The sequence below is a fragment of the Spermophilus citellus genome, assembly GCF_964194105.1.
Source record: "Spermophilus citellus genome assembly, chromosome: 2".
NCBI lineage: Eukaryota > Metazoa > Chordata > Mammalia > Rodentia > Sciuridae > Spermophilus > Spermophilus citellus.
In genome coordinates, this window is record NC_138183.1 from 238,729,876 (window position 1) to 238,748,753 (window position 18,878).

General features: G+C 38.7%; 1 protein-coding gene across 1 annotated transcript in view; it reads left to right on the top strand.

Annotated features, from left to right (window-relative positions):
- Positions 1–18,878, top strand: part of PTPRJ (protein tyrosine phosphatase receptor type J) — a 196,857-nt gene that overhangs the window by 133,536 nt on the left and 44,443 nt on the right. The window contains exons 8-11 of the mRNA XM_081279725.1: positions 1,023–1,286; positions 5,354–5,617; positions 10,830–11,093; positions 16,614–16,877. Of these exons, the coding sequence (XP_081135851.1) occupies positions 1,023–1,286; positions 5,354–5,617; positions 10,830–11,093; positions 16,614–16,877 (1,056 nt within the window). The remainder of the gene's footprint in view (positions 1–1,022; positions 1,287–5,353; positions 5,618–10,829; positions 11,094–16,613; positions 16,878–18,878) is intronic.

Genomic DNA, 18,878 nt, shown 5'->3' on the forward strand with positions numbered 1-18,878 from the left:
CATTAGTAACAAGAATTTTGGAAACTATGGGGTGGGGCTGTAGCTCAGTGGCAGAGCGCTTGCCTAGCATGTATGAGGCACTGAGTTTGATCCTCAGCATCACATAAAAAATAAACAAATAAAATAAAGGCATTCTGTCTATGTAGAAATACCACACAAACACACACAAAAACACAGACAAAAAGAACTTTGGAAATTAGAAGTGTATGGAAACTAAACATTACTCTCTTGTACAATCAGAGGTTCAATAAAAATATTAAAAGGGAAATAAAAAGTTACTGAGAAAAATGAAAATGGAAACACTGCATGCCCAAACCTAATGGATATGGCAAGAAGAGTTCTAAAATGGAGGTTTATGCATCAAAGAACTATATCAAAAAAGAAGAAAGATGTTAACCCGGTGTTTCACCTAAGGAACCAGAAAAATAAGAAAATACTGAGCCCAGATTTAGCAGAGGAAAGAAAATAATAAAGATCAGAGAAAGGAAAAAGAAAAAGAAAAAAAAAACCAGAAAGTAGAAATATAATTCAAAAATCAACAAAAGGAAAAACTTGTTTTTGAAAAGAGAAACCAAATTGACAAAATAACTCCTGTGGCGGAGCTCAGTGAACTTCAGAAGACGACAGAGACTAAGAATTCAAAGAAGTGAGTATAGTAACAAGTGACCAGAAAAGTGACTAGAGAAAAAAAGGCTGTGAACTCAGTAAATATCAGATACGAAGGAGACATTACAACTGACACTACAGACATGCAAAGCATAATAAGAGACATCCTGAGCCATTATGTGCCAACAGGTGGATAACGCAGAAGATATGAATAAACCCCTTGACACAAAAATATACAGGTGCATATGTGTGTTTAAATGCCTTTTGTTGCAGGAAAGTGTAAGGGGCAAATGAAGAGAAATGAAACTGACATTGTAAGATTTGCTTTTGTACAGCAGACACAGCAGACCTGACACTTACATGTATTTTTCGAACGTATTTTCTTTTCTTTGTCCTTGAAAACGACCTGTAAACAGCACCCAGTCCTGTGTTTGGCATTGATGCTGTTTCCATCAGTCCAACCAGCGTGGTCCTGACCTGGAAAAACAATGACAGAGATGCTTCTGAGTACACGTATGCAGTAAAGAATGAGAGGGACAACGCCTGGAGGATGATTGTAACAAATAACACAGAGTGTACCATCACAGGCTTAAGTCCAGGAACTTCATATGAATTCTCCATCACTCCAGGAATAGCCAATGAGACGTGGGGAAGTCCCACGTCCAAAACTGTCACAACAGGTGAGCTCTCTGGCTCCCAGGGGTGATGACGGACTGTTTCTTCTCATTCTGTCTCCTGGAACGTTGTCCATTCAGGTTGCCAGTTGTGATAAGATGGGTGTGCATTTGCTAGAGGAGGAGAACAGCGTGTGTGTTGTGTGAAGCCCAGGAGTTAAGCTGGCCAGACCCTTCAGTATTAAGCTTCTGCGTGTTTTGGGGAGTTTTAACTATTTCCACCTGTTTTGTTTTTCAAAATTTGTTTTGCTATTAATGGTTCATGCCTACTGTTTTGCCAAGACTTAAGGAGCGGAGACTGGTTTAGAAGTATGCTTTGATGATATCAGTAATTATTAGCTTTTAAAGATGTTATTTATTTATTTATTATGTTCTAATTAGTTATATGAGACAGTGGAATGCACTTTTGACCCATCATACATGAGCGGAGTATAATTTCCCATTCTTCAGGTTGGACATGATGTAGAATCACACTGGTTGTGTAGTCATAGATGTACATAAGCTAATAATGCCGGATCCTTTCTACTATTCTTCCTTCCCTCTCCCCTCCCTTCACTCTCCTCTACCTAATGTAAGGTAAGTCTATTCTTCCCCAGTGCCCCACCCTTAATGTGCATTAGCATCTGCATATGAGAGAAAACATTTGGCCTTTGAGTTTTTGGGGTTGGCTTATTTTGCTTAGCATGATATTCTCCAGTTCCATTCATTTACCCGCAAATTATGGAATTTTGTATCTTCAGGAAATCAATGCTGTTTTTGTATTCCCAGGAGTTTCTTTTGTGTGGGAGAGTTTGGTATGAATTGTAGAAAAACATGTGTGTTTCAAATGACACAAGAGCCTGATGACATTTAGACTTTAAATCATATTAGGCAGTTTAGATTATGGCGTAGCTTGTACATCAGTACCCTAAGTCTCTTGTTATAGCTGGAAGTTTAACTCTTTTCCTTTTTTTTTCTTTCGCTGAAAGTAAACCCCCCCAAGAAATTAAAAAGTATTTGACAAATGAGCAGGGATTTTTTTTTTTTTTTTTTTTTGTCCAGGTAAGAAGGGAGTACAGGATCTTTGTTTTCTGGATGTTGAGGCTGGTGTGTGACTCATTGGCTGGTGAAGTGTTTGGAAACCCGGCCTTTGGGTTACACAACTTATATTATTCTATCTGGACATGTAATAGGCAAATATCGAACCAGTGGCCTTCAGCATTTTTTTTTAACATTTCTTTTTTAGGTGTAGTTGGACACAGTACTTTTGTTTATTTTTAGGTGGTGCTGGGATTGTACCCAGGGCCTTTCCTATGCTAGGCGCGTTCTCTATCACTGAGCCACAACCCTAGCCACACATTTTTTTTTTTTTTTGTTTTTTAAAGCTAGGAAATTATTTCATTAAAGAAAATCTTTTCCAGAAACCCAATGCGTTAAAACAAAACAAAACTAGAGAAAGGAGCCACAGGGATGAGTGTCTCAGGTATCTTCACAAAAGTATTCTGGAGCTCCCTAGATCCCTGATTTTAAAGAAGGTAAATAGGTCCTTAATCCAAAAAAGTATAAGAACTGCTGGTCTGCAGGTTTTGTAAGTTCTATAACTAGTTACCTCATAACGTGGAATAGGTCGATTATTTTCATTGTGATGCAATAATTTTGTTAGTTCTGTCAGGCTATTTGGTATTGATAAAATGCTTGTTCCAAAGCAGTTTAAACAAACTACTGAATTGTTCCTAGGGCACTTAGGGAAATTTTAGGAGTTCCTAAGGAGATTATGTGAATCAGTGGTGTTTTAAAAATTGGTCTCAGTCTCAGGAGACCCCCAAGAGCTTCAGTGACCACAGTGGTGCTGGTTTTTGGGAACATAGCAGATGGTCCTTGCAGACAAAACCAGTCTACAAAGACTGGAATGATCCCTGTGTTTCAAAGGCATACACATTAATGTCTACTCATGAGGACTAAGAATAACGAGAAAGGCCATGATATCACCGAGGTACAAAAACAAGTGCTATTAACTGGATAAAAGGAGACAGAGATGTATGTTTGAATTCTGAGGAATTCAAAATAACTCCTCTAGGTAAGCCCAGTGAACTTCAGAAGACGACAGAGATAGAATTCAAAGACGTGAGTATAGTAATAAGTGACCAGAAATGGGAACTGTAACAGAGAGGTTGAAATAGTACAGCCAAAATCAAACAGAAATCCTGGAGCTGAAAAGTACAGTGACTGAAAGGACCAGTGCGATAGAGAGCACCATCAGCAGAGCTGATAAAGCTGAAGATAGAATCTAGGAACTTGTATATTGTGAAAATATACAGTGGGAGGAGAGAGAAAGAAGAGATATGAAGAATGCTTTCGGGATTTATGGGATAGCACCCAAAGAGCGAGTGTTCAAGTCACTGACATTCATGAGGGAGAAGAAGAATACAAAAGAGTATGGGCTGGGATTGTGGCTCAGTGATAGAGTGCTTGCATGGCTTGTGTGAGGCACTGGGTTCAATTCTGAGCACCACATATAAATAAATAAATATAAAGGTCCATTGACAACTAAAAAGTATTCAAAAAATAAAAAATTTAGTAATCTTATTTAAATAAATGATAGCATAAAACTTTCCAAACCTGGAAAAAGATATAAATATCAGGGTATAAGAAGAAAAATCTCTATTCATATCGAATCCTAAGAAAGCTACCCCTACACATAATTATTCCATCAAATATAAAAAGTAAAGACAGGATCTTGAAATCTTAAAAGAAGAATATAATATATCATGTAGTTATAATATGACCAGGAGCAGATTTCTCAGCAGAAACTTTACAGTCTGTGAACGGGTGGAATGGTAGATTAAAAGTGCCAACGTTTAAAAAAAGACCTGAACTGTACTTGAGACCAAGTTGACCTAACGGATGTGTATAGAACTTTCCCTCTAGTAGCTGCAGAATATACATTTTTCTCAGTTGCATATGGGACATTATCTGGCATAGATCATATGGGAGGTTACTAAAGAAGTCTTAAGAATATAAGAATACTGAAATTATCTCAGGCATTGTTTCTAACCATCACAATATAAAAGTAGACATTAGTAACAAGAATTTTGGAAACTATGGGGTGGGGCTGTAGCTCAGTGGCAGAGCGCTTGCCTAGCATGTATGAGGCACTGAGTTTGATCCTCAGCATCACATAAAAAATAAACAAATAAAATAAAGGCATTCTGTCTATGTAGAAATACCACACAAACACACACAAAAACACAGACAAAAAGAACTTTGGAAATTAGAAGTGTATGGAAACTAAACATTACTCTCTTGTACAATCAGAGGTTCAATAAAAATATTAAAAGGGAAATAAAAAGTTACTGAGAAAAATGAAAATGGAAACACTGCATGCCCAAACCTAATGGGTATGGCAAGAAGAGTTCTAAAATGGAGGTTTATGCATCAAAGAACTATATCAAAAAAGAAGAAAGATGTTAACCCGGTGTTTCACCTAAGGAACCAGAAAAATAAGAAAATACTGAGCCCAGATTTAGCAGAGGAAAGAAAATAATAAAGATCAGAGAAAGGAAAAAGAAAAAGAAAAAAAAAACAGAAAGTAGAAATATAATTCAAAAATCAACAAAAGGAAAAACTTGTTTTTGAAAAGAGAAACCAAATTGACAAAATAACTCCTGTGGCGGAGCTCAGTGAACTTCAGAAGACGACAGAGAAAGAATTCAAAGAAGTGAGTATAGTAACAAGTGACCAGAAAAGTGACTAGAGAAAAAAAGGCTGTGAACTCAGTAAATATCAGATACGAAGGAGACATTACAACTGACACTACAGACATGCAAAGCATAATAAGAGACATCCTGAGCCATTATGTGCCAACAGGTGGATAACGCAGAAGATATGAATAAACCCCTTGACACAAAAATATACAGGTGCATATGTGTGTTTAAATGCCTTTTGTTGCAGGAAAGTGTAAGGGGCAAATGAAGAGAAATGAAACTGACATTGTAAGATTTGCTTTTGTACAGCAGACACAGCAGACCTGACACTTACATGTATTTTTCGAACGTATTTTCTTTTCTTTGTCCTTGAAAACGACCTGTAAACAGCACCCAGTCCTGTGTTTGGCATTGATGCTGTTTCCATCAGTCCAACCAGCGTGGTCCTGACCTGGAAAAACAATGACAGAGATGCTTCTGAGTACACGTATGCAGTAAAGAATGAGAGGGACAACGCCTGGAGGATGATTGTAACAAATAACACAGAGTGTACCATCACAGGCTTAAGTCCAGGAACTTCATATGAATTCTCCATCACTCCAGGAATAGCCAATGAGACGTGGGGAAGTCCCACGTCCAAAACTGTCACAACAGGTGAGCTCTCTGGCTCCCAGGGGTGATGACGGACTGTTTCTTCTCATTCTGTCTCCTGGAACGTTGTCCATTCAGGTTGCCAGTTGTGATAAGATGGGTGTGCATTTGCTAGAGGAGGAGAACAGCGTGTGTGTTGTGTGAAGCCCAGGAGTTAAGCTGGCCAGACCCTTCAGTATTAAGCTTCTGCGTGTTTTGGGGAGTTTTAACTATTTCCACCTGTTTTGTTTTTCAAAATTTGTTTTGCTATTAATGGTTCATGCCTACTGTTTTGCCAAGACTTAAGGAGCGGAGACTGGTTTAGAAGTATGCTTTGATGATATCAGTAATTATTAGCTTTTAAAGATGTTATTTATTTATTTATTATGTTCTAATTAGTTATATGAGACAGTGGAATGCACTTTTGACCCATCATACATGAGCGGAGTATAATTTCCCATTCTTCAGGTTGGACATGATGTAGAATCACACTGGTTGTGTAGTCATAGATGTACATAAGCTAATAATGCCGGATCCTTTCTACTATTCTTCCTTCCCTCTCCCCTCCCTTCACTCTCCTCTACCTAATGTAAGGTAAGTCTATTCTTCCCCAGTGCCCCACCCTTAATGTGCATTAGCATCTGCATATGAGAGAAAACATTTGACCTTTGAGTTTTTGGGGTTGTCTTATTTTGCTTAGCATGATATTCTCCAGTTCCATTCATTTACCCGCAAATTATGGAATTTTGTATCTTCAGGAAATCAATGCTGTTTTTGTATTCCCAGGAGTTTCTTTTGTGTGGGAGAGTTTGGTATGAATTGTAGAAAAACATGTGTGTTTCAAATGACACAAGAGCCTGATGACATTTAGACTTTAAATCATATTAGGCAGTTTAGATTATGGCGTAGCTTGTACATCAGTACCCTAAGTCTCTTGTTATAGCTGGAAGTTTAACTCTTTTCCTTTTTTTTTCTTTCGCTGAAAGTAAACCCCCCCAAGAAATTAAAAAGTATTTGACAAATGAGCAGGGATTTTTTTTTTTTGTCCAGGTAAGAAGGGAGTACAGGATCTTTGTTTTCTGGATGTTGAGGCTGGTGTGTGACTCATTGGCTGGTGAAGTGTTTGGAAACCCGGCCTTTGGGTTACACAACTTATATTATTCTATCTGGACATGTAATAGGCAAATATCGAACCAGTGGCCTTCAGCATTTTTTTTTAACATTTCTTTTTTAGGTGTAGTTGGACACAGTACTTTTGTTTATTTTTAGGTGGTGCTGGGATTGTACCCAGGGCCTTTCCTATGCTAGGCGCGTTCTCTATCACTGAGCCACAACCCTAGCCACACATTTTTTTGTTTTGTTTTGTTTTTTAAAGCTAGGAAATTATTTCATTAAAGAAAATCTTTTCCAGAAACCCAATGCGTTAAAACAAAAGAAAACTAGAGAAAGGAGCCACAGGGATGAGTGTCTCAGGTATCTTCACAAAAATATTCTGGAGCTCCCTATATCCCTGATTTTAAAGAAGGTAAATAGGTCCTTAATCCAAAAAAGTATAAGAACTGCTGGTCTGCAGGTTTTGTAAGTTCTATAACTAGTTACCTCATAACGTGGAATAGGTCGATTATTTTCATTGTGATGCAATAATTTTGTTAGTTCTGTCAGGCTATTTGGTATTGATAAAATGCTTGTTCCAAAGCAGGTTAAAAAAACTACTGAATTGTTCCTAGGTAACAACCTATGGGATATGCTAAGAAGAGTTCTATGAGGGAGGTTTATGCATCAAATAACTATATCAAAATGAAGAAAGATCTTAACAAGTATTGCATGTAAGGAACAAGAAAAATAAGAAATACTGAGCTCAGAATTAGTAGAGGAAAGGAAATAATAAAGACCAGAGAAAGAAAAAAAAAGATTCCAACTAGAAGTATAACTAAAAAATCAACACAAGGAAGAGTTTGTTTTTTGAAAAGACAAATTGACAAATTTTTAGGTATAGTAAAAAAAAAGTGTGAACTCACTAAATATCAGAAATGAAGGAGACATTTGAACTGACACTACAGACATGCAACGCATAATAAGAAACTGATGAACCACTATTTGCCAATAGGTTGGATAAAGCAGAAGATATGAATAAATTCCGTAACACAAAAATCAACCAAGATTGAAGTGTGAAGAGAGAAAATGTAAACAGATCACCAGTGAATAAGGAAACTGAATCAGTGATAAAACTTTTCCCATTCAAAGAAAGGCCCAGGACCTGATGGCTTCACTGTGGAATTCTATTAATTATTCAAAAAAGAACTAATATCAATTTATCTGAATTTTTTCCCCAAAACAATCAAAGGGGAGAGAATATTTTCAAAAGTGTTTTTACGAGGACAACATTCAACCTGATACATAACCAGACAAGGACAGCAACAGCAACAAGAAGCTTTCGAGCCAGAATTCCCAGTGAACCCAGGTGCAGAGATCCTTAACCAAATGCTGGAAGCTGGATTCAAGAGTAGAGTTAAAAGACCATTCAACTGTGAAAAGTGGGATTCATTCCAGGGAGGCAAGGATGGTGCAGTGGTGCCTGCAAGTCAGTTACCCTGATATCTCACATGAACAGGCTGAAGGATGATAGTAAATGTAGGAAACAGAGGTTGAAACAAACAAACAAAAAACCCATTTTTTTCTTTTCTAAAGTATCGAAACTTATGAATCTGTTTCCCAGACCTTCCCAGACTCCCCTGAATGAGTGAACAAAATTTTTTCTCCTTGAAAATGGTGCCCTAGCACAGTGTGGGGGAGACGACCTGCCCCCAAAGAGGGTGCTGCTGTTCTTGCTCCCTCCGCCCCTGCAGCTGTTCTTGTTTTCTCATGATCCTCCTCACCATCATCATCTGAATGTAAAGGGCAGCACCCCAGTGATCATCTGCCAAAACTGCTTCTCGGACACTGGCATGTGTTGCTTTAGAAAGAATAAGCTTCATGTCATGAAACTTTTTGAATCGTGGTCCCTGAGATGATTCCTGCTCATTCCATTTTTTCTTTTTCACTGATTGGATAAATATTCTCACCTCCTATGAGCCAGATGAGGTGCCTTCTCCACACTCATGCCAAGATGGTGTCACTTGGAAAGTCCCTGCTCATTTGGGGTCAGTTAGAATCTCCTTGAGGGTAAGGGCCACATCATCTGTGTTTTACTTGGTTTATGGTTGTTAGTCCTTAATGTTAATAACCATGACAGGTTTTTTAAATTTATGATTCTGTACATCTGCAATTTTATAGATGGTGAAAGTCATGTTGGGTAGATGAGATGACTTTGAGCAAATTACAAGGCTAGTGACTAGCATGATGGCGTCTTAGCTCAGAGTTCTAAATGTCCAAGTCTGGTGTCTTGTTCCTCTCGTTATGGTGGCCAGTAGTAATCATTTGCATTTGATGGTGTGTTAGGCCTGTCAACAGGGGCACCAGAGAGTGAGTGTTTCAAGGGACAGATTGCAGGTGACGCAGCTAACAGGTGGAGCAAGTCTTTTTTTTTTTTTTTATTTTATTGTTGGTTGTTCAAAACATTACATAGTTCTTAATATACCATATTTCACAGATTGATTCAAGTGGGCTATGAACTCCCATTTTTACCCCGTATACAGATTGCTGTGTCACATCAGTTACATTTCCATTGATTTACAAATTGCCTTTCTAGTGACTGATGTATTCTGCTGTCTATCCCATTCTCCACTGTCCCCTCACCCCTCCCCTCCCCTCCCCTCCCCTTCTCTCTCTCCATCCCCTCTACTATAAATCGTTTCTTCCACTTATATAATTTTTCTCCTACTCCTCCTTTCCTCTTATGTGTAATTGTGTATAACCCTGAGGCTCACCTTCCAATTCCATGCAATTTCCCTTAACTCTCACTTTCCCTCCCACCTATCATCCCTGTTTAATGTTATTCTTCTTCTCCAGCTCTTCGTCTCTACCCTGTCCTTGGTTACTCCCCTTATATCAAAGAAGACATTTGACATTTGTTTTTTAAGGATTGGCTAGCTTCACTTAGCATAATCTGCTCTAATGCCATCCATTTCCCTCCAAATTCTATGATTTTGTCATTTTTTGATGCAGAGTAATACTCCATTGTGTATAAATGCCACATTTTTTTAATCCATTCATCTATTGAAGGGCTTCTAGGTTGGTTCCACAATCTTGCTATCGTGAATTGTGCTGCTATGAACATCGATATAGCAGTGTCCCTGTAGCATGCTCTTGTTAGGTCTTTAGGGAATAGACCGAGAAGGGGAATAGCTGGGTCAAATGGTGGTTCCATTCCCAGCTTTCCAAGAAATCTCCATACTGCTTTCCAAATTGGCTGCACCATTTTGCAGTCCCACCAACAATGAACAAGTGTACCCATTTCCCCGCATCCTCGCCAGCACTTGTTGTTGTTGGACTTCTTAATGGCTGCCAATCTTACTGGAGTGAGATGGTATCTTAGGGTGGTTTTGATTTGCATTTCTCAGTTAACAACCAGAATCAACAAATGGGACTTACTCAAACTAAAAAGTTTTCTCTCAACAAAAGAAACAATAAGAGAGATAAACAGGGAGCCTACATCCTGGGAACAAATCTTTACCCCACACACTTCAGATAGAGCCCTAATATCCAGAGTATACAAAGAACTCAAAAAATTAGATAATAAGATAACAAATAACCCAATCAACAAATGGGCCAAGGACCTGAACAGACACTTCTCAGAGGAGGACATACAATCAATCAACAAGTACATGAAAAAATGGAGCAAGTCTTTAAATCCAGATTGGGATTCCAAAGCTGCTCTTACCTCTGAGCTTCTTTGTGATGTCAAGGTTTGGCAAAATGGTTACCACATGCTTCTGCATCCTATGTCATTTCTCTACATGCAGAGTTTCCTGGGAGAGAGACTCATTTTCCCTCGTAAATCTCTTTTTTGTATCCGCTGCTAGACAGAGTTAACCCTGAGTTCAAGTCACAGACAACAAGGTCAAAATGAGTTTTGCCACATTCTAAAGCTTACTCTGTTTGAGGGACACATGCTCATACAGGTGCATATGTGTGTTTAAATGCCTTTTGTTGCAGGAAAATCTAAGGGGCAAATGAAAAGAAATGAAACTGTCATTATAAGATTTGCTTTTGTATAGTAGACACAGCAGACCTGACACTTTCATGTATTTTTCTAATGTATTTTTTTTCTTTTTCCTTGAAAACGACCTATAAACAGCACCCAGTCCTGTGTTTGACATTGATGCTGTTTCCATCAGTCCAACCAGCGTGGTCCTGACCTGGAAAAACAATGACAGAGATGCTTCTGAGTACTCGTATGCAGTAAAGAATGAGAGGGACAACGCCTGGAGGATGATTGTAACAAATAACACAGAGTGTACCATCACAGGCTTAAGTCCAGGAACTTCATATGAATTCTCCATCACTCCAGGAATAGCCAATGAGACGTGGGGAAGTCCCACGTCCAAAACTGTCACAACAGGTGAGCTCTCTGGCTCCCAGGGGTGATGACGGACTGTTTCTTCTCATTCTGTCTCCTGGAACGTTGTCCATTCAGGTTGCCAGTTGTGATAAGATGGGTGTGCATTTGCTAGAGGAGGAGAACAGCGTGTGTGTTGTGTGAAGCCCAGGAGTTCAAGTGGCCAGACTCTTCTGTATTAAGCTTCTGCGTGTTTTGAGGAGTTTTAACTATTTTCACCTGTTTTGATTTAAGAAAAATTTTTTTGTGTGTATTATTGATTCATGCCTACTTTTTGCCAAATCTTAAGAAGTAGGGACTGCCTTAGAAGTATGTTTTGATGATGCCAGTCTTTAAAAAATTTATTTATGTATTTATTTTGTTCTAATTAGTTATATGAGACAGTAGAATGCACTTCTGACCCATCGTACATAAGTGGAGTATAATTTCCCATTCTTCAGGTTGGACATGATGTAGAATCACACTGGTTGTGTAGTCATAGATGTACATAAGGTGATAATGCCGGATCCTTTCTACTATCCTTCCTTCCCTCTCCCCTCCCTTCACTCTCCTCTACCTAATGTAAAGTAAGTCTATTCTTCCCCAGTGCCCCACCCTTTATGTGCATTAGCATCCTCATATGAGAACATTTGGCCTTTGAGTTTTTTAGATTGGCTTAGTTTGCTTTGCATGATATTCTCCAGTTTTATTTATTCTCCTGCAAAATTTTCATCCCTTTGTATCCTTAGGAAATCAATGCTGTGTTTCTATTCCCAGGAGTTTCTTTTGTGTGGGAGAGTTTGGTATGCATTGTAGAAAACATGTGTGTTTCCAATGACAGCAGAGCCTGATGACATTCAGACTTTAAATAATTTTAAGCAGTTTTCGTGATTGTGTAGTTGGCTATCGGTACCCTAAACCTCCTGTTATAGCTGGAAGTTTAGCTCTTTTCCTTTTTTTTAAGCTGAAAGTACCCCCCAAAATTAAAAAGTTATTTAACAAATGAGCTCCCCCCTTCCCCCCACTTCCCAGGTCAGAAGGGAAAACAGACCCTTTGTTGGTTTTCTTGTTATTGAGGCTAGTGTGTGATTTCATTGGCTGGTGAAGGCCGTGGAAACCTGGCCTTTGGGTTTCATAACTTGAAGTCAGCTCTATCTAGTATAGTATCCTATCTGGACATGGAATAGGCAAGTCTCAAACCAGTGGCCTTCAGCATTTTTTTTTTTTTTTAAAGCTAGGAAATTATTTCATTAAATAAATCTTGCCCAGAAACCCAATGTGTTAAAACAAAACAAAACTGGAGAAAGGAGCTACAGGGATGAGTGTCTCAGGTATCTTCACAAAAATATTCTGGAGCTCCCTAGATCCCTGATTTTGAAGAGAGTAAATAGGTCCTTAATCCAAAAAAGTATAAGAACTGCTGGTCTGCAGGTTTTGTAAGTTCTATAACTAGTTACCTCATAACGTGGAATAGGTCGATTATTTTCATTGTGATGCAATAATTTTGTTAGTTCTATGAGGCTATTTGGTATTGATAAAATTATTCTTCAAAAACAGTTTAAACAAACTACTGAATTGTTCCTAGGGCAAGATAAGGAAATTTTAGGAGTTCCTAAGGAGATTATGTCATCAGTGGTGTTTTAAAATTGGTCTCAGTCTGAGGACACCTCAAGTGCTTCAGTGGCCACAGTGGTGCTGGGCATTGGGAACATAGCAGCTGGTCCTTAAGACAAAACCAGTCTACAAAGACTGGAATGATCCCTATATTTCAAATGCATTGATATTAATGTCTAGTGACAAGAACTAAGAATAATGAGAGAGGCCACGATATCACCAGAGATACAGTTGCTAGCAACTGGACAAAAAGAGATAGAGATGCATGTTTGAATTCTGAGGAATTCAAAATAACTCCTCTAGGTAAGCCCAGTGAACTTCAGAAGAGGACAGAGAAAGAATTCAAAGAAGTGACTATGGTCATAAGTGACCAGAAATGGGAACTGTACACAAAGGTTGAACTAGTACAGACAAAATCAAACAGAAATCCTGGAGCTGAAAAATACAGTGACTGAAGAGACCAGTGTCTTAGACAGCACCATCAGCAGAGCTGATTAAGCTGAAGAAAGGATCTAGGAACTTGAAGAGATCTTATTTGAAAATATACAGTGGGAGGAGAGAGAGAGTGAAAAGTTATGAAGAATGCTTTCGGGATTTATGGAATGGCATTTAAAGAGCAAGTGTTCAAGTCATTGGAATTCAAGAGGGAGAAGAAGAATACAAAAAAGTATGGGCTGGGGTTTTGACTCAGTGGTAGAGTGCTTACACGGCTTGTGTGAAGCACTGGGTTCTATTCTGAGCACCACATATAAATGAATAAAAAAAAAAGTCCATTTACAACTAAAAAATATTTTGAAATATACAAAAATTTAGAAAGGTTATTTAAATAAACGATAGCTTAAAACTTTCCAAACCTGGAAAAAGATATAAATATCAAGGTATAAGAAGTAGAAAAATCTCCATTCATATCGAATCCTAATAAAGCTACCTCTACACATTATAATTATTCCATCAAATATCAAAGGCAAAGACATTATCTTGAAATCTTAAAAGAAAAGAAGCAAATAATATATCATGTAGTTACAATATGACCAGGAGCAGATTTCTCAGCAGAAACTTTACAGTCCATGAGTGAGTGGAATGATAGATTAAAAGTGCCAAAGTTTAAAAAAAGACCTGAACTGTACTTGAGACCAAGTTGACCTAACAGATGTGTATAGAACCTCCCCTCTAGTAGCTTCAGAATATCCATTTTTCTCAGTTGCATATGGGACATTATCTGGCATAGATCATATGGGAGGTCACAAAACAAGTCTTAACGATATAAGAATACGGAAGTTATCTCATTTATCTTTTGTAACCATCCAATATACTAGTAGACATTAATAACAAGAACTTTGTTAACTAAGGATGGGGCTGTAGCTCAGTGGCAGATCAGTTGCGTAGCATGCATGAGGCAGTGAGTTTGATCCTCAGCATTACGTAAAAAAAATAAACAAATAAAATAAAGGTCCATGTAGAACTACAAAAAAAAAAAAAACTTTGAAAACTTTAAAAGTATATGGAAAGTAAACATTATTCTCTTGTACAATCAGAGATTTAATAAAAATATTAAGAGGGAAACTAAAAAATTACTGAGGAAAATGACAGTGGAAACATCACATGCCCAAACCTACGGGATATGGCAAGAAGAGTTCTACGAGGGAGGTTTATGCATCAAATAACTATACCGAAAATGAAGAAAGATCTGAACCCCGTGTTGCACCTAAGGAACTAGAAAAATAAGAAAATACTGAGCCCAATGTTAGTGGAGGAATGGAAATAATAAAGATCAAAGAAAGAAAGAAAAAAAATGACAATCCAGAAACTAGAAATATAATTCAAAAATCAATAAAAGGAACAACTTGTTTTTTGAAAAGACAAACAAAATTGACAAAATAACTCCTCTAGGGAAACCCAGTTGACTTCAGAAGATGACAGAGAAAGAATTCAAAGAAGTGAATATAGTAATAATTGACCAGAAAAGTGACTAGAGAAAAAAAGACTGAGGACTCACTAAATATCAGAAATGAAGGAGAATTACACCTGACACCACAGACATGCAAAGCATAAAAAGAGACATCATGAGCCATTATGTGCCAACAGGTGGATAACCCAGAAGATATGAATAAACTCCTTGACACATAAACCAACCAAGATTGAAGTGTGAAGAGAGAAAATCTAAACAGATCACCAGTGAATAAGGAAACTGAATCAGTGATAAAACATTTCCCATTCAAAGAAAGGCCCAGGACCTGATGGCCTCACTGTGGAATTCTACCTACTATTTAAAAATTAATTAATATCAATTTATCTAATTTTTTTTCCCCAAAACAATCAAAGAGGAGAGAATATTTTCAAAAACGGTTTTATAAGGACTGCATTCAACCTGATACAGAAACCAGACAAGGACAGCAACGGCAACAAGAAGCCTGTGAGCCAGGATTCCCAGTGAATGCAGGTGCAGAAATCCTTAACCGCAATACTGGAAGCTGGATTCAAGAGTACAGTTAAAAGACCATTCAACTGTGATGAAGTGAGATTCATTCCAGGGAGGCAAGGATGGTGCAGTGGTATTACCCCGATATCTCACATCGACAGGATGAAGGATGATAGCAAATGTAGGAAATAGAGTTTGAAACAAACAAACAAACAAACAAAAAACCCATTTCTTTCTTTTCTGAAGTATTGAAACTTATGAATCTCGTTCCCAGACCTTCCCAGACTCCCCTAAATGAGTGAACAAAATTTCTTTCTCCTTGAAAATTGTGCCATACCACAGTGTGGGGGAGATGACCAGCCCCCAAAGAAGGTACCTCCGCCCTTGCAGCTGTTCTTGTTTTCTCATGATCCTCCTCACCATCATCATCTGAATGTAAAGGGCAGCACCCCAGTGATCATCTGCCAAAACTGCTTCTCGGACACTGGCATGTGTTGCTTTAGAAAGAGGAAACTTCATGTCATGAAACTTTTTGAATCGTGGTCCCTGACACGATTCCTACTTGTTCCATTTTTTTTTCTTCTTTTTATCACCTCTCCTGCCCTTTTTTACTGATTGGATAAATATTCACACCTCCTATGAGCCAGATGAGGTACCTTCTCCAGGCTCATGCCAAGATGGTGTCACTTGGAAAGTCTCTGCTCATTTGGGGTCAGTTAGAAGCTCCTTGAGGGTAAGGGCCACATCATCTGTGTTTATGTGGTTTCTGGTTTTTACTCCAGACGGCTTCCGTTAGTTTATGATTCTGTACATCTGCAATTTTATAGATGGTGAAAGTCATGAGACGACTCTGAGCAAATTGTAAGGCTAGTGACTAGCAGGATGGCGTCTTAGCCCAGAGTTCTAAATGTCCAAGTCTAGTGTCTTGTTTCCATGTTATGGTGGCCTGTAGTAATCATTTGCATTTGGTGGTGTGTTTTACCTGTCAACAGGGGAACCAGAGAGTGTTTCAAGGGACAGATTGCAGGAGACGCAGCTAACAAGTGGATCAGGTCTTTAAGTCCAGATTGGGATTCCTAGAGCTGCTCTTACGTCTGAGCTTCCTTGTGATGTCAGGGTTTGGCAAAATGATTACCACATGCTTCTGTATTCTATACCATCTCTCTTCATGCAGAGTTTCCAGAGAATTGGGAGACAGACTCATTTTGCCTCTTCTATCTCTTTTTGTATTCTGCTGCTAGACAGAATTAACCCTAAGTTCAAGTCATAGACAACAAGGTCAACCTGTATGAGTTTTGCCTCATTTTAAAGCCTGCGTTTCAGGGACATATGCTCATACATGTGCATATTTGTTTAAATGCCTTTTGTTGCAGGAATGCCTAAGGGGCAAATGAAGAGAAATGAAAATGTCATTGTAAGATTTGCTTTTTATACTAGACACAGCAGACCTGACACATGTATTTTTCTAATGTATTTTTTTTTCTTTTTCCTTGAAAACAACTTATAAACAGCACCTAGTCCTGTGTTTGACATTGATGTTGTTTCCATGAGTCCAACCAGCGTGGTCCTAACCTGGAAAAACAATGACACAGCTGCTTCTGAGTACTCGTATGCAGTAAAGAATGAGAGGGACAACGAGTGGAGGATGACTGGAAGAAATGAAACAGAGTGTACCATCGCAGGCTTAAGTCCAGGAACTTCATATGAATTCTCCATCACTCCAGGAATAGCCAATGAGACGTGGGGAAGTCCCATGTCCAAAACTGTCACAACAGGTGAGCTCTGTGGCTCCCAGGGGTGATGACGGACTGTTTCTTCTCATTCTGTCTCCTGGAACGTTGTCCATTCAGGTTGCCAGTTGTGATAAGATGGGTGTGCATTTGCTAGAGGAGGAGAACAGGGTGTGTGTTGTGTCAAGCCTAGGAGTTCAGCTGGCCAGACCCTTCAGTGTTAAGCTTCTGCGTGTTTTGGGGAGTTTTAACTATTTCCACCTGTTTTGTTTTCAAAATTTCTTTTGCTATTATTGGTTCATGCCTACTGTTTTGCCAAGACTTAAGGGGCGGAGACTGCTTTAGAAGTATGCTTTGATGATATCAGTAATGATTAGCCTTTAAAGATTTTATTTATTTATTTATTTATTTATTTATTTATTTATTTATTTATGTGTTCTAATTAGTTATATGAGACAGTAGAATGCACTTTTGACCCATCATACATAAATGGAGTATAATTTCGCATTCTTCAGGTTGGACATGATGTAGAATCACACTGGTTGTGTAGTCATAGATGTACATAAGCTAATAATGCCGGATCCTTTCTACTATCCTTCCTTCCCTCTCCCTTCCCTTCACTCTCCTCTACCTAATGTAAGGTAAGTCTATTCTTCCCCAGTGCCCCACCCTTATTGTGCATTAGCATCTGCATATGAGAGAACATTTGGCCTTTGAGTTTTTGGGGTTGGCTTATTTTGCTTAGCATGTTATTCTCCAGTTCCATTCATTTACCCGCAAATTATGGAATTTTGTATCTTCAGGAAATCAATGCTGTTTTTGTATTCCCAGGAGTTTCTTTTGTGTGGGAGAGTTTGGTATGAATTGTAGAAAAACATGTGTGTTTCAAATGACACAAGAGCCTGATGACATTTAGACTTTAGATCATATTAGGCAGGTTAGATTATGGTGTAGTTTGGATACCAGTACTGTAAGGCTCCTGTTATAGCTGGAAATTTAATTTTTTTTTTCTTTTTTATCTTTTAAGGTAAGAATGGAAAAAAGGCCCTTTGTTGGTTTTCTGGATGTTGAGGCTGGTGTGTCATCTTGTTGGCTGGTGAAGGCTGTGGAAACCCGGCCTTTGGGTCCCACAACTTGAAGTCACCTGGATCTAGTATAATATCCTATCTGGACATGGAATAGGCAAATATGAAACCAGTGGCTTTCAGCATTTTTGTTTTTAAAGCTGGGAAGCCATTTTATTAAACAAAATCTTGCCCAGAAACCACATATGTTAAAATAAAACAAAACCGGAGAAAGGAGCTACAGGGATGGGTGTCTCAGGTACCTCACAAAAATGTCCTACAGCTTCTCAGAGCACAATTGTAGGGGGATAACAAGCCCACATTACAGGTTTTCTTTGTTGCCTTGTAAAAGACAGAGGGAAAGGAGAGCAGAGGATCAATAGAGGAGATGAATAAGAGAAAAGCACGTAGAATGATGGAGAAGGAATCATGGAAGGTGGCAGGAAGCACCTGGCAGAGGAGCTGAGTATTCTGGTGTCAGTGCAGAGCACATCAGCTGCTGTGGATCTAGCACCTACCGTGTGCAGAGCTGTCCTTAATTGATTTGCTTTTCCTCATAGTAGCCCAAAGAGCTACATCTGAAAAAACTAAATGTAGAGAAGTTAAGTTTCTTCCAAGATACCAGAGTTTCCAATATCCGGTGATGGAATTGGAGCCCAGGGAACCTGTCTGCAGTCCACTGTGGTACCACGACGCACATAATAGGCAGCCAGAGTCCTTAAGCTGAGTGGTTTACTAGTGTTACATTTCTTAATAGTAGTAGTGCAAAAGAGTGCTGGGGGTGTAGCTCAGTGGTAGAGCTCTTTGTCTAGCATGAGTGGGGCCCAGGTTACATCCCTAGCACACACCACACATACACAAACACACACATGTACGCACCTGAGTGACCTGGTTTAGAAATCTTAGAAATCTTTGCATGAGAGATATTTAAGGTGAGGAAGGAAATCAGAGAGCAGACCACCTTGCTACAAGGCTGGAGAGG